The sequence below is a fragment of the Pseudorca crassidens genome, chromosome 19 (genome assembly GCF_039906515.1).
Source record: "Pseudorca crassidens isolate mPseCra1 chromosome 19, mPseCra1.hap1, whole genome shotgun sequence".
Classification (NCBI taxonomy): domain Eukaryota; kingdom Metazoa; phylum Chordata; class Mammalia; order Artiodactyla; family Delphinidae; genus Pseudorca; species Pseudorca crassidens.
Window position 1 is genome coordinate 42,366,046 of NC_090314.1, and position 14,450 is coordinate 42,380,495.

The 14,450-nt window shown below is 42.4% G+C and overlaps 1 protein-coding gene across 1 annotated transcript in view; it reads right to left on the reverse strand.

The window, feature by feature from the left end:
- Positions 1-14,191, reverse strand: part of KPNB1 (karyopherin subunit beta 1) — a 23,855-nt gene extending 9,664 nt beyond the window's left edge. Inside the window, exons 1-11 of the mRNA XM_067717014.1 lie at positions 13,804-14,191; positions 13,641-13,699; positions 11,263-11,445; positions 8,606-8,806; positions 7,559-7,711; positions 5,804-5,863; positions 4,938-5,027; positions 4,480-4,590; positions 3,619-3,720; positions 2,148-2,372; positions 743-934 (exon numbers count right to left, since the gene is read on the reverse strand). Of these exons, the coding sequence (XP_067573115.1) occupies positions 743-934; positions 2,148-2,372; positions 3,619-3,720; positions 4,480-4,590; positions 4,938-5,027; positions 5,804-5,863; positions 7,559-7,711; positions 8,606-8,806; positions 11,263-11,445; positions 13,641-13,699; positions 13,804-13,843 (1,416 nt within the window). The 5' untranslated portion in view covers positions 13,844-14,191. The remainder of the gene's footprint in view (positions 1-742; positions 935-2,147; positions 2,373-3,618; positions 3,721-4,479; positions 4,591-4,937; positions 5,028-5,803; positions 5,864-7,558; positions 7,712-8,605; positions 8,807-11,262; positions 11,446-13,640; positions 13,700-13,803) is intronic.
- Between the last annotated feature and the right edge of the window lie 259 nt (positions 14,192-14,450).

The window sequence follows — 14,450 nt, forward strand, 5'->3', positions numbered from 1 at the left end:
TCATTTTCCCTTAAGATACCTTGGGCAGAGTTCCTTTCCAACTGATCTAAGAATAAACCAATGGCAGTGAATCCTCAATTCTTCCTATCCAGGTCATCTCAAGACAACTTAACATGTTCAGCTACCCTTAAAATTAAATAAACGTATGTATGTACGTATGTTTCTTTATATTTTGTTTCTGCTGCCTAATAATCTACACACAACTCTCTAAGCAGCAGAGTATTTTCACCTACCACGAATGCCTGCCACTTCATTTCTTCTCTTTCCATTCACAGAAAGCCTCTTTGTCCCACTCCTTCCTTATTTTACCTTCCTCCCCCAAACCCCAAAGGTCCCTAACAAACTACATTCAGCCTATACTGACTCAACACTGAGCTGCCTACCTTCCTTCCCTCATACCCCCTTCTCAGCAATGGTTACTTTTCATGGCCAGCAACTCTCTACCTTAATCAAAATTTCTTGTCCCCAAGCAACTGAAGAAAAAAACCCAAGTCCAGATAGTTTTCCCGCTGGCTTAACATGACTCTTCTAAATGGCTCGGGAACCAGTCACCATGAGACAACAGTTCCCACTGGGTCATGCAGCTCACATCTCCCCCACATTTTAATTGAAGAAATTAGAAAGGAGATGCTATTCAGAAAAAGCCTTCTAGTGAGGTAGACCCATTTCTCTCCCACACCTCCTACTTCCTTGCCAATGGCTTGGCCAACCTCCTTATCTCACCAGGAAGAAAATCCCTCACCCAGCACACATTTGAAGCCACTCTGGGTTCAGCACTGAGGCCCTCAATCAGACACTGCAGCAGGGGAGTCAAGTAGACATCATTGATGGCAGCTTCGGGAAGCAGTTCACAGATTCTGCCCACAGTCCATGCAGTTGTGTCTCGAACAACTACACTGGGGTCTTTCATTAATTCAATTAAGGTGGGCATAGCCTGAAAATACAACAGTTATTGGCAAAGCAAAACAAAGATTAAAGTTCATGCTGACTGATACCTCAGAAGAGGAAATACTGATGTTTGGAATTTAACTCAAAGTATCAAGATGGTTTTGTCATTTTATAAGACATGCTTATCAAATATCCAACAATATAATAAAAGTAACTGGAAAAGTGAAAAAGTCCTCCTCTCTTCACCAAATCCCAATACACAGTTTTATTAAGAGTTTGGTATGAATACTTGCAGCAATCTTTATTGAATTACTCAGGCAGAGATCCCAGGATGAAGCTGTGATGGCATTTAGCTATTCCTGAACGGTTGAGGTCTATATACGCTAAGCTCAATTAAAATGTACTCTTGGGCTTCCCTGATGGTGCAGTGGTTGAGAATCCGCCTTCCAATGTAGGGGACACGGGTTCAGTCCCTGGTCTGGGAAGATCCCACATATCGCGGAGCAACTAAGCCCGTGCGCCACAACTACTGAAGCCTGCGTGCCTAGATCCCATGCACCACAACAGGAGAAGCCACGGCAATGAGAAGCCCGCACACCACAACGAAGAGTAGCCCCTGCTCACCACAACTAGAGAAAGCCCACGTGTAGCAACGAAGACCCAATGCAGCCAAAAATAAATTTAAAAAAAATATGGAGAATTGTTTATGATATAGCATTTAGTGAAAAAACAAGTTTTAAAACTATTTGTATAGTAAAATCTCCATCCTGTTGCACATACATGCACACTGTTATCACTGGGCAATGGGATTAAAGGTAGCTTTTTCTTTTTGGCCTTTTCTGCATTTTTCAAGTCATATGATTTTTGTAATAAAAAAAGAAATATATTTTATGCCTCATTGACAGCGAATAGCTATCCACAAGTAATCTTTGTGGATAACTATTTACAGCTTTGTTTTTAAAATAAAGGCAAGGGCTTCCCTGGTGGCGCAGTGGTTGGGAGTCCGCCTGCCGATGCAGGGGACACGGGTTCATGCCCCGGTCCGAGAAGATCCCATGTGCCGCGGAGCAGCTGGGCCCGTGAGCCATGGCCGCTGAGCCTGCGCGTCCGGAGCCTGTGCTCCGCAATGGGAGAGGCCACAACAGTGAGAGGCCGGCGTACCGCAAAAAAATAAAAAAAACAAAGGCAAATCTTCAAGCAAAAAGTTTAAATAAACAATAAATATCCCACTTTCCACCCACAAACTCCCTCAGCTTCACCTGTATAACTAGTGGTTTGAGCTGATTGGGCTCTGGTCCTTCCAAGATACAGCCGAAAGCCATCACTGCTGCATCCCGGTACCGCCAATCAGGGTTCTTGATGTGTTCCTTGATGAAGGGGAGGACATGCGGGACAATGTCATCTTCACAGCAGGTGGCCAGGAGCATGAGGCACACCCCAGCTGCTTTGCAGGGGTTCCAGTCGTCGTCATCATCATTTTCATCCTAGTGAAAGAATGTGGCATTAATTAAGTTTTTGTTCAAAGAATCACTTTAACTCAAAAGGTCCTCTGACTACTCTCAAATATCATTACAACTTAAGTTTTGGGGAAGTAAATAAAATATAAAACCTTTATATCTTTATCCCTTCCACAAAGATTCATCACAGCACAGCCTTTGTTAAACAAGATGTAGATAGAGGGAAGATACTTCTTAGCACTATACAATGAGATGAACAAACTCCAACTATATGCAATAAGGATGAATCTTGAACACATAAAGTAAAAAGCAGGGCAAAAGAATATATGCTACTTGATTCTAGTTATATAAAGTTCAAAATCAGTCAAAATCTATGCAGTGAAAGGTGAGGGAGGAGTTAATGACCAGGAAGAAGACACTGGGGGGATGGGGCTGGGGAGTGTGGTTCTGGTGTGCTAGTAATTATTATTTCAGTAAAAAGTTAAAAAAGATTCCATTCAGATCTCCCTTGAAACTAGAATTCAAGGTATATCCTTCTTATTGTGGCTGTTCACACCAGAGTAATTTAAGGTAGGCTGCTTATGCAACTTCAGAAAATTATATACCTAAAGAATGATTTGTTCCCAAAATGAGAAAAGCACAACAAAAATATACAAAAGTGAAAATACTAAGGTCAAAGATAGAAAAACAACAACTGTAAAACTAAAAGATGAGATGAAAATTTAAGGGAACACCGAGTCCATTTCAAACTAAGTGTATCTCTATTTATCTTTCAAGATCGCTCTATTAAGAGTCATGTACTTCCCTAAAAACAAATTACATTCCTGTGTACGAAGAAATTTTGCAGTGCTCAAAGTTACAGCGTTGTTTCCTCAAAGCACTTCCAGCTCTTTGATAATATTTCACATGCACCAGAAGAGATGAGGTGACAGAAAGAATCTTTCCAAACACCATACCAAGAAAAACTGTGATGCATGAAGCTGAAAGGGAACAATGGCAACCAAGATACACTTCTTATAAGATAATTTCTCTACTTACTCATTAAACCCACATCCCTCATGAAGTCTTGCTACAGTTATTTTGTCAGGCTGATCAAAAACTACTCAGAGCCTAGAGGATCTTACTGATCCAGCTCAGCTCTTCCCGAGGCATCTATAACAGAACATCAACTAGTTCAAGAGTTGCTGAGTTCCTTCGTGGCAACTGTTCCACAGCAAACCAACCGTTAACAAGGCTTCACAGCTCACCTGGCTAGATTTGGAAGGTAACTCACCTGTTTAGTTAGTGTCTGTGTGAGGATTGGAACCAGGTATTGTAGTGCTCCCTTGGCATAAAACTTGCTGGTGTGCTCAGGGGGCCGTCCTTGTTCTGCTGCCTGAGGAGAAACATAAAGCAAATTCTGGACAGCAGCAAACAAGCTATGATACTAAAGGCATACAGTGAGAGCTGCCCACAGGTCTGTACAGAAATACATGGAGCACATGGTAACATGCAGTGTGTGTGCTCTTTGGAGGCGCTCATTTTTGGGCTACTTCAATGAGACTCTTTTAGGCCATACATATAATCTACCTTAAAGGACCAAGGCAACCTTAAGAATTATATTCTTTATTCACTAAGTGACCTCTGGATGAAGAGATGTATGAAGCTTACATAAAGATGCCAAAGATTGTGCTTTTTGTAGGACATAAAGACAATCAAGGTTGGAAACAAAGCTTGAATTCGAATTTGCGAGTGCAGAATTAACCCCTTTCTCCGTATCTAATTCCTTCACCAGAGTTAGTAAGCTATCAATTATACATCCCATGCTTGCATTAGGCCTTCCAAAAGAAAATAATTCAGCATCAGATGTCACCTGGTTAAAATGCGACTTCCTGCTGCCCCCTTGTGTTCACAGTACTAGTATTTTCAACAAATCCTGACTGGTAAAAACAGGAGATGCTTCATTCCTGATCTGTCTCCCTCATGAGGGCCTTTGGCTAGCAGAAAACCCCAAATCTCTACAAATGGAGATACCCTCTAAGCCCGGTCATAATAAAGCTCTCCCAGAGGAAAAATAATATCCACAAAAGAGGTTAAGTCCCAAAGCCCAGTCAGAATGACAGCTCTCCCACCACATGGACTCTCCCAGGCTCACCTCTGAAGCTTCAATGGCCAAGTCCATTTCCTCATCACAGACATTGGACCAGAATTCTATCCCTTGTAGGGCCACCTCATCAATATCACTTTTCATTGCTTCAATTGTGATCTTAAGAGAGAAAACACAACACCCCAGGTCCCAAATAAGTGCTGGTTCAAGTTCGACCCCTCCTATAATCACAGATACTCAAGTTTCAAAAATGTATATTTATGAAAGCTAGGTCTGAAATGAAAGGTAGGAAAAAGAGATTTTTAAAATATACTCTTCTTATTAGTACAAAGGTAGCACAAGTTTTCTTGGCACACTGCTGATGAACTTAAATCTAATACGCAGACTCAGGGAATTTCCTTGATTTCACAACATTAAATAATTACAGAACTGACGAAACATCAACTAAGAATAATGGACTTTTGCAATCAGCTCTATGCTCAACTACATAAAATAAAAATACTTACTGCAAAAAGAGCAGGACCCATATATGTCTCCATGTACTGATAATATAAGGACATTATCTTCACCAGATTCTGTAAGGCAGCCACTCGTACCTTTTGCAAACATCAGATTAAACAGTTTACTATTTAGTTTAATAACAATGCAATCTGACAAAGGGAAATAACCACTTCACTCAAATGGGTTAATAATCTATAGTGTCAATTGAAGTGTATTTCTTTTCCTTCTTTTTTACTTTAAAGATATCTGTGGAACCCCTGGCAGGACTAAACTCACTAACGCCCTCAGACTGGATGTTACTCCCACCGGCTTCAAGGGTCAAGGTTTAGGTTACTGCAATAGGAAAGCTGTTTCAACGGCTACAATGGAAAACAATCACTTGAACAACCTACAGCAATTAAATAGCAAGGCTGGGCTTCCCTGGTGGCGCAGTGGTTGAGAGTCCGCCTGCCGACGCAGGGGACGTGGGGTCGTGCCCCAGTCTGGGAAGATCCCACATGCCGCGGAGCGGCTGGGCCCGTGAGCCATGGCTGCTGAGCCTGCGCGTCCGGAGCCTGTGCTCCGCAGTGGGAGATGCCACAACAGTGAGAGGCCCGCGTGGCGGGAAAAAAAAAAAAAAACAGCAAGGCTGATCAAAAACCATTTCTCCCTTAAATCTTTTTTAAGAAGGTGACAACTTCCATCATGTTAGCTTTCCAAGGACTATTCTTCCCTCTTCTCCAATTCAGTGAAGAAAAATTCTTATTTAATAACAGTATTAGTCAAACCTATTTCTGAAGTCACCAGATTCCAACATTTCAAACTACTATGCTAGAGTTAGCATTTCCTAGGAAAGACAGAAGACAAATTTTTCACATGACCTCTCACTTACCCTTGTATCTGGACACTGTGTGGCTTCACAGACCACCTGCATAATAAAGTGCCTTTCGGACTGCAAAAGAATAAAAATAAAGAAAATGAGAAGAGTATAAACCACATATATGAAGATTACTAGACTATCCCTTCAAAGAAAACTCTCACTCCCTCAGGGACCCACACAACCCTGGACCAATCAAGCAGGTTTTCCCGACACAGTAATGGGACTATGAAGGCTCTACAGAGTTTGCCCCCAGTGTCTACTATATGACCTGCCCTCTAAGGAGGTCCTGAATCTTTTAATCCCCCAAATGACCTTCACTAACAAGACTTGAGGAAGGAAGCAGACAGGAAAATGTAGGTCACAGGATTGAAATAAAGATGGCTAAAACAAAACAAAAACCCCCCCTACAATTAGGAAAACCCCCTTCCTTGTATTTAAAATTTAAGAGAGGGACTTCCCTGGTGGTCCAGTGGCTAAGACTCCGTGCTCCCAATGCAGGGGGCCCAGCTTCAATCCCTGGTCAGGGAACTAGATCACGCATGCCGCAAGTAATATCCCACATGCCGCAAGTAATATCCCACATGCCGCAACTAAGACCCGATGCAACCAAATAAATAAATAAATATTTTTTAAAAATTAAAAATAAAAAAAAATAAAATTTAAGGGAATTCAAACAAACCCAGATCAAATGTGGTAAGATACAGGAGAAGACTAATGAACTACATTTTCCAAGCAATTAGAATTGCAGTTTGCTTTCGTTTCTTAGACCTCCCTACTCTGTCCACTCTAAGGCCAAGAAAAGGCAAAAAGCCCAACTAAAGCATCAACAAACGTGCAAAAATGCTTTCAGACTTTCAGTCGATTGCTTTCACCCAGCAATCGACTTCTGGGTATATATCCAAAAGAACTGAAAACGACTTCTCAAAGATATATTTGTACACCCATGTATACAGCAACACTATTAACAACAGTCACAAGGTGGAAGGAAGCAAAACAAATGCCCATCAACCAACGAATATAATGGAATTATTATTCAGCCTTAAAAAGAGAATTCTGACACATGCTATAACATGCATGAACCCAAGACATTATGCTAAGTGAAATAAGCCAGTCACAAAAAGACAATTCAAATACTGCATGATTCTACTAACATAAACTGTCTAGAATAAACAAACTCATAGAATCAGAAAGTATAAAGGTGGTTGCCAGGGATTGTAAAGGGGAAAATGGCGAGTTAATATAATTTCAGTTTTGCAAGATGAAAAAGTTCTGGAGATTGGCTGCAAAACAATGTGCATATACTTAACACTACTGAGCTTTACACTTAAAAATGGTTAAGATGGCAAACTTCATTTTATTGTACATTTTAACACAACTACAAATAAATAATAGGGGGAAATACTTTCAGGCAAAATAAACTTTATTTATTAATTTTCAAAAGCACTTTCCTAAGGAAGTATGAAACAGCCCAATTTGCATATTTTAAAAAAAATCCCAAAGCATACTCACACTTTGGACTGCAAAAGGGAAAACCTAAACCTAGAAACATTTTAGATCACATTATTCCCAAAAGCCTGATGAGAAATGGCAAACACCTACTCCATGGTCGTTTCACACAACACAAATCTTAACTAGATGGGAAATAAATGCTTCTAAAGAAGATGGTACCTTCTAAGTCATAAACTTAAAACAAAACAAAACAAAACTTTCATTTAACTCTCACGCCTCACCCTCTGAACCTACACCTTTTAATCAAGAGACACTTACCTCTTTGTCAAAGTTTGCTTTGGTGAACTCCAGTGAGTTCAGGAGTGCATTAGTAGCCGCTAGCTTCACATTATTACTAGGCTCTTCTTTCCTCATCCCCTGGATTATGGCAGTCAGAATCTCATTGGATTTATCCTGTAGCTGCTCTGGGTCCTGAAACAGCAGAGAAGTGCAGTGAATATAATAATTGAGCTCATGACTAATCAGCAGTCCTTTCAACTGTAAAATCTATTTGAGAGAGTATCATGAGACTTTCCTGATCTTTTCCCACACATTTCCATTTAGGGACAAACCACCTGCAAAATATCCCAGGGTCTGGTAGTCCAAAATTGAACTGAAACAAGTTAAACTCATCAACTTCATCTCTGCTTCTTAGCATAATGACTCTGGGCATGAAGTAATGCTGGCTTTTTTTTTCCCCTTCTGTGCAAATGGAGATGGCAGTCTGGTGTTTTTTTCCAGGCCATCTGTACCAACTGAAGTAAAGCTTCAGAACATCTGAGGACCAAGGATCAACACCTGGGCACATCTATGGAGTCTAAGTCCAGGTCAAGTGCTGTGGACTTCTTTGCTTCATCAAATCTGTATATCAAAACAGACACCAAGAGTAGTAACCTCAGCAGCAACAACAGTCCTAGGAGGGCTGCATTTAACATACTGTGTTGTGGCTCCAGTGGTTAAACCACTACAGCAAAAGCTGGCAAACTGTTTCTGTAAAATAGTAACTGAAAAAGTAACACAGCATCCTTGGTACATTGAGGATCTTCAGAAAGCGATCAGATCAAGGAGAGGAGAGAATATCTATGCCCCTCCATACAGGGATTTCCATCTTGAGTTTGTAAACCTTAAGTCTCTTTCCTTTAGGGCATGCTTAGCAATATGAGGATAAATTATCTAAATATAGAAGTCTAAAATAACAAAGCAGCCCTACTTTCAAAACACTCTGCAATAGCTTGGTTTTCTTCATGATGATAAAGAATAATTCTAATACCATGCATGTTACAACCAGATGGAATCAGAGGTATATAAGTTAGATACAGCACTTACTATATCTTGGCAAATGTAACCAATAGCTTCCAATGTCGACTCTTTCATGTGCTCTGTGCTGTTGGGGTTTGTGACATTGGCCACCAGCTGAGGAATGAGTTCTGGCCATTGGTTCACTGGGATCTCTGCACAAGCAATACCAGCCACACACTGCGAGGCAGAACTAGGCCGGTAAGTTTCTGTGCCCAAAGTCTGCAAAACCTGTACGCAGGTACACACACAAAAAGACAAAAGATATCAATTTTAATACTACTTAAATATATTTTGCCTACCAGCATACCTCTTACATCAGTCTCTGAATTTTCTATAATACAGAAAAGTAGGAAAAGGCATATACAGTATAGGCCACCTGTTGGGAAAACAGCCAGCCTCAATACCAACAGCAGCACAATCAACACTGCCCCAGAGGCTAGAAATGAAACCAATTATCTCCTACTTCCAAATGGAATCTCCAAAGCCAGATACCTCACCTCAGTGTTCAACACAAGGTGAGAAAGTAGCAAAGGCATAGGTACAGATAAAGAATGAAGCCACAACTGACCCTGGGTTAATCATTACCACGATCAGCTAATTCTGTCAATGAACTCACTAAGAATCACCAGTCCACTCAAAAGGCAAACAGTTAACTGTTCCTGGCATGAACGCAGGACAAAGAGTAGCTGCCAGATATCCAGGCCAGCTCTGCTGACTAGGTCAGGTCACTTAGTATCCTGCTTTGTAGCTAATAATAATGAAATCCCCATCCTTCCCCCTTATACGGTATATCATCAGCCCTGCCCACTCCCAACAGCTCTACCCAATAACAGTTCTGATTGATTCTAAATGAAGGTTTTGCTCCCTAGGGCTACCAGAGCTAGACTGGACTTTAAGAAAGACTGTTATGGGGAAGGGGGCAGGGAGCAGGGATGAGATGAATTGTCCAAAAGGGCAGGGGTTGAACAGGTATTAATCCAAGTCTGACTAAGAAATCCAGGGTGCCTTTATACTGTATTGCACCATCTCCTAGTACATACGTGAATCCCATTCTATCTTTAGCTTTTCTCCTTTAAATTGCTTCTAGAAGACCATTAATTAATATTACTTGAGGTGATTTAGAGACTACAAATGTCTAAATCCTGACTACTGAAAGTTATTTTTTTAAAACTAGGGGTGACCCTAATGATAATAGTCAATTATCAGAAATAAGAGGAGTAAGAAATTAGCTCTCAACTGTGTCCAGACCCACATTTTAAAAAATAACCACCAGCACTGAAAAAGTATTACCACATGTGCTATGAAAGGGAAAAAAACCCAAGATAACTATTTTTTTCATGCATGAAAGCTCAATAATGTCTATACAAATTCTTACTCAAAAATTTTAAATTTGGTGTTAAGATTGATGTGCCCCCCTCCAAAGTCAACTACAGTTCCAATCATGTCTTCTCTCATTTACTATTGTGTAATTTGAGGAAAACGAGAAATTGAATGAATACAGTTAAGTACCAAGATTTCCAGTGATTATGGGACTTCCCTGGTGGTCCAGTGGTTAAGACTCCACCCTTCCACTGCAGGGGCATGGGTTCAATCCCTGGGTGGGGAACTAAGATGCCGCATGCCACACAGCGAGGCCAAAATACAAAAACAAACAAACAACAACAAAAGATTTCCAGTGATTAATGGAATAAACTTCATTAATATCAAATTACTGAAAGAAGGATTAAAATGTTATTATATAAGGAAACCCAATGTGGACAGAAATAGCTCTACATATTCCAAAGAAGATTCAAAATAAGTTGGCTTTTGTAACCTAGTTTCCTGTCATGAGTTCCTCCATGCAAGAGTGAAGAGGGAAGGAGGTACATAATTAGAAAGAGAAGTTACTGCCGTAAAGAGCACTAATTTACCTAATGCTGACACCCAGAACCAGGAAACAGAAGATTGATGTGCAGAACCACGACTAGCACAAGTACAGACGCAGAAATCCCCCCACTGGTTTCTCCTCAAATACCAAGGACCAACTGATGACTGCACAGATGTTTGACTTACTACTCTCTGTGCCTTATCCATGTAACACAGGCCACTAAAGAACCCAATTAAAAAAAAAAAAAAGCATATACGTCCACATATTCTGAGTTCTTTGCTGTAGCAAGAATTATGGATTTCTAATTCACCAAGCAAATCACAAGAACTCCATAACGCAGCGTAACAAGTGACATTCAATTTTCCTCAAAAAAATAAATAAAAACTAAAAATCCATCAGCTCACTTTTTAAACACCTTGACAAAAAGCCAGATGTCTCTAGAAGTTTCTCATTATTTGCTAAGTAGATAAAATCATGATTAATGTCATAATCTTATTTCACAAACTCTTTGGGCTTGAAAGCCCAGGAGATCATTTAATTCCCCTTCTGACTCCACACAGTGCCATGCCTAAATCACCAAACAATGGAACTATCTACAGCAGAAGTTCAGCAAGAGCTAAGTGTTAGTTAACTAAGCTCCAAATCACTTGGATAAAGACAGTTTGAGAAAGAAGACTTGTATCAAATACATTTTTTACCTTCAAGTTAAGTTTAGATCCCAGACATCTATTGCACTGTCAGCTCCTTCCCATGTAGATGACCAAAGAACTGACACTCCCCAGACTAGTGTGACCAAAAGGAGATGAAAGCTACTTACATAATTTTTGACTTCCCGTCGAGCATTAGCATCAATAGCAAGCCACCTCTGCTGGTACTGTGTCTTGATATCTGGATCTTTAGATGTCAAAGAATTCTTGATTTGTAGACCAGCTGCAACTCTGGCAACCTGACTGTTTCCTGGATTTGCCAGCACTCTGGACAGTTCCACAAGGAAAGTGGGCTGTTAAGATGTGAATGAATAATACCTCTTAGGAATTTTACCAATTGAGAATAGCACCAAAAAACAGGGGAAAGCCTAAAATTTTTAGGACATATAATATTTCGGAAAATGCCAAAATATCTACTTCAAGATTCCTATAAAAATGTTATTTGGTACATGAGGAAGTCATCCATCTTCTCACACAGACTCAGCATTTAACAAGGAGTTACAGGTTTTCCTATCAACATCAACTAAGAGTGCCCAAATCTTCACATCAGATCCCCCAGAATTAAAGTAAGCTTGACAATCTGGTAGAGGATTCTTCTTCATACCTAGAACAAAACCCGGTACTCAGTAATTTGTATTTGTTAAATGAATATGTTATGACAGGGTAGAAAGTAAAATTGTTACTTTTAAAATTTAGATTAAAAAAAATCTTGGTCCAAAAAGAATGACACCCAGGGTGGCTTTTGATCTCATGGAAGCAGGTTATAAGAGAGGGAAGTACTTCTAAATGTAAAACATAGACTTAGGAGGCTAGTGTTCTCTAGTTTAGTTTTCAGTGTTTCAGCAAAATAACAGTGAAAAAAGATATATAAGGGAAAAGTGATAACAAATATTTAGAAATAGGGGGCAACTGAAAAGATAAAAATGTCAAGGAAAATGACTTCATGTTTAATAGGCAAGAGTTAACACACTAAAAGTGTGTTATTAACAATTCCTTGAGTTGTTCCTATTCTTGAGTTGTTTAAACATTACTGTAGATTCTTGAAAAGTATACTCAATCTTTTGTACTGCTCAGGTCCCCAATTTGGTTTAAAAATTTGGTTTAAAAATTTTAACACACACTAGTCTTCCCTGCAAGAAGCTCTCTCCAATGGAAAAGCTAACAGGAAAAACTAAAAGCAGATAGTTTACCACTAACAAGTCCTCCAACCACAGTGGGAAATAATTCTTAAAGGTTTTATTAATTATATACCACTAAAGAATGTTAGGAATGTTGGGAATAAGATAAAATGTTAGGAATAAGAGAAAAGGCTCCTTGCAAATTTAGCAAAAGAAGAAAAGAGGAATATATACCAAATGGAAGTATTATCAGTCTATACTAGTGGATAAAAATCTTTTCTATGGAAAATTAAGGATAAAAAGATTAGTAGTAAAAACTAACACATGGAAAGGCAAAAAAACCCACAAAAAACACGAAAACTCCACAAAACACAAAAAACCCAAAAAACATTCAAAGGCAGTTTGTATAAAATAAAAATACACCTTGTCACTTTTTTTTCTTGCGTTATTTTGCCTAAGTAACACAAAAGAACACATCTGGTTACAGTGAACTATTACCTTTAAAAGATGTCTAGTATCATTCACCCTTCTCTCTGCTCCCCATCCCCCCAACAGGAGGGAATCCAAAGAGGAACATTACTGGCACACAGGTTGTTTCAACCAATACATCTCACAATTTTATACAGAGATCCAGTCTCTAGGGGACTTAACATTCATTTGTTCTGTATCCTTTAAATTTGAAAATATGAAAAACGAGGAACTTTCCTCTGGAAACAGGCCCGATCTCAAGGATGAGCCTCAACCTGTTATCTGGGTGCAGATTTAGTCTCTACTGATTCGGGGGTACGCGGGGGGGAAATACAAAAACCCGGATGAGAAATACCCAGTCAAAAAAGGGAGAAACACTGCCGGAAATGGGTTAAGAGGCATTCGAGTGCAGGCCTGGCCATGAGCACAGACCCACGGAGACTGGAAACGGTAGAGCTCTGGGAAGTAGGCGAACAATCACAGGGGCCACGGGACAGGAAGGAGAAGCCGGCCCCGGTACGAATAAGGCGGGCGGCAGGGTTCGTAGCTTCCACATGGCCCCTAGGCCCGGCTCCCCCACCCCCACCCTTGCTGAACACGCAGCGCCGCGCAACCTAACCTCCCCTCCCTCCCTCTTTCTCCCTCCTGCTGCACCGCCGCCCTCAGGCTGCACGCCGATTGGGTGGCAGTCACCCCGGCGCGCCGCGCCATTGGCCAGATGCCGGGCCCGGGGCGGGACACACCCACCGGCTTCCCGATGGCGGGGTTAGGTTGGACGGGGGGGGAGGGGGACGGGATGGGGCGGGGTGGGTTCCCGAGGCCTGGGCCTCCAGGAGGGCGGGAAGGCCCGCATGCAGGGGATGGGGAGACGGCGGGATGGGGGACGGCGGGGTGGCACGCACCAGGTTCTCCACGGCCGCACGCTCCAGGAACTTCTGCGCCGCTTCCAGTTCCAGCCGATCTGGGGGGGAAGGAAAGTGGGAAAGGGGACAGGGTCAGAGGGGCCAGGGCTTCCCCTCCCCCCACCCAATCACCTCAGTTCGACCCCCGGCCCCCGCGTCCTACCGGGAGACACGGTCTTCTCGAGGATGGTGATAAGCTCCATGGCGGAGGCGGTGGCGGCGACTCCTCTTAGGACGACGGCCCGGCCTCTCGGGCGGCGGCTCTAACTGGGGATGGGGGTTGGGGGTCGGGTGGGTAGGGAGGGTGGGGTGGGGGGCGGGGGTCACCACAAGCCCATTCACCGGCTCCCTCTTGGTAGTCGCTCCAGCTCCCCTTCCTTCCTCCTTTCCGTCTTTCCTCCCTCCTAATTTGCTACTGGCGGCGGCGGCAGCTGCTCCTCTGACGGCGGGGGAGGGACCCCGGGGGCAGCTCAGAGCGCGGCTGGTGCTCGGGTGGCGGAGGGAGAAAGAAGGGAAGGGAGGCTGTGAGTTAACGGCGGCTCGCAGGGAGGGAGAGAGGGGGAGGGAGGAAGGCGGAGGGATATTCGGGCCGGACCTCTCCGCGGCGGCACCGCGCTACATGTCGATTGGCTGCCGCTGTGGCCACGCGGAATCCCCAATTGGCCCGGCGGTTAGCGTTGAAGGGCCGCCCTGCGCCCATTCGCTCGCTGGTTTCAAGGCCCGGGGTTGGCTGGGCGGGCAGCGGGATGGGGGCGCGGATTGGCCGAGGGGCGGGAGATTGGGGTGAGGCCGGCCAGAGCCTGCCGCTGA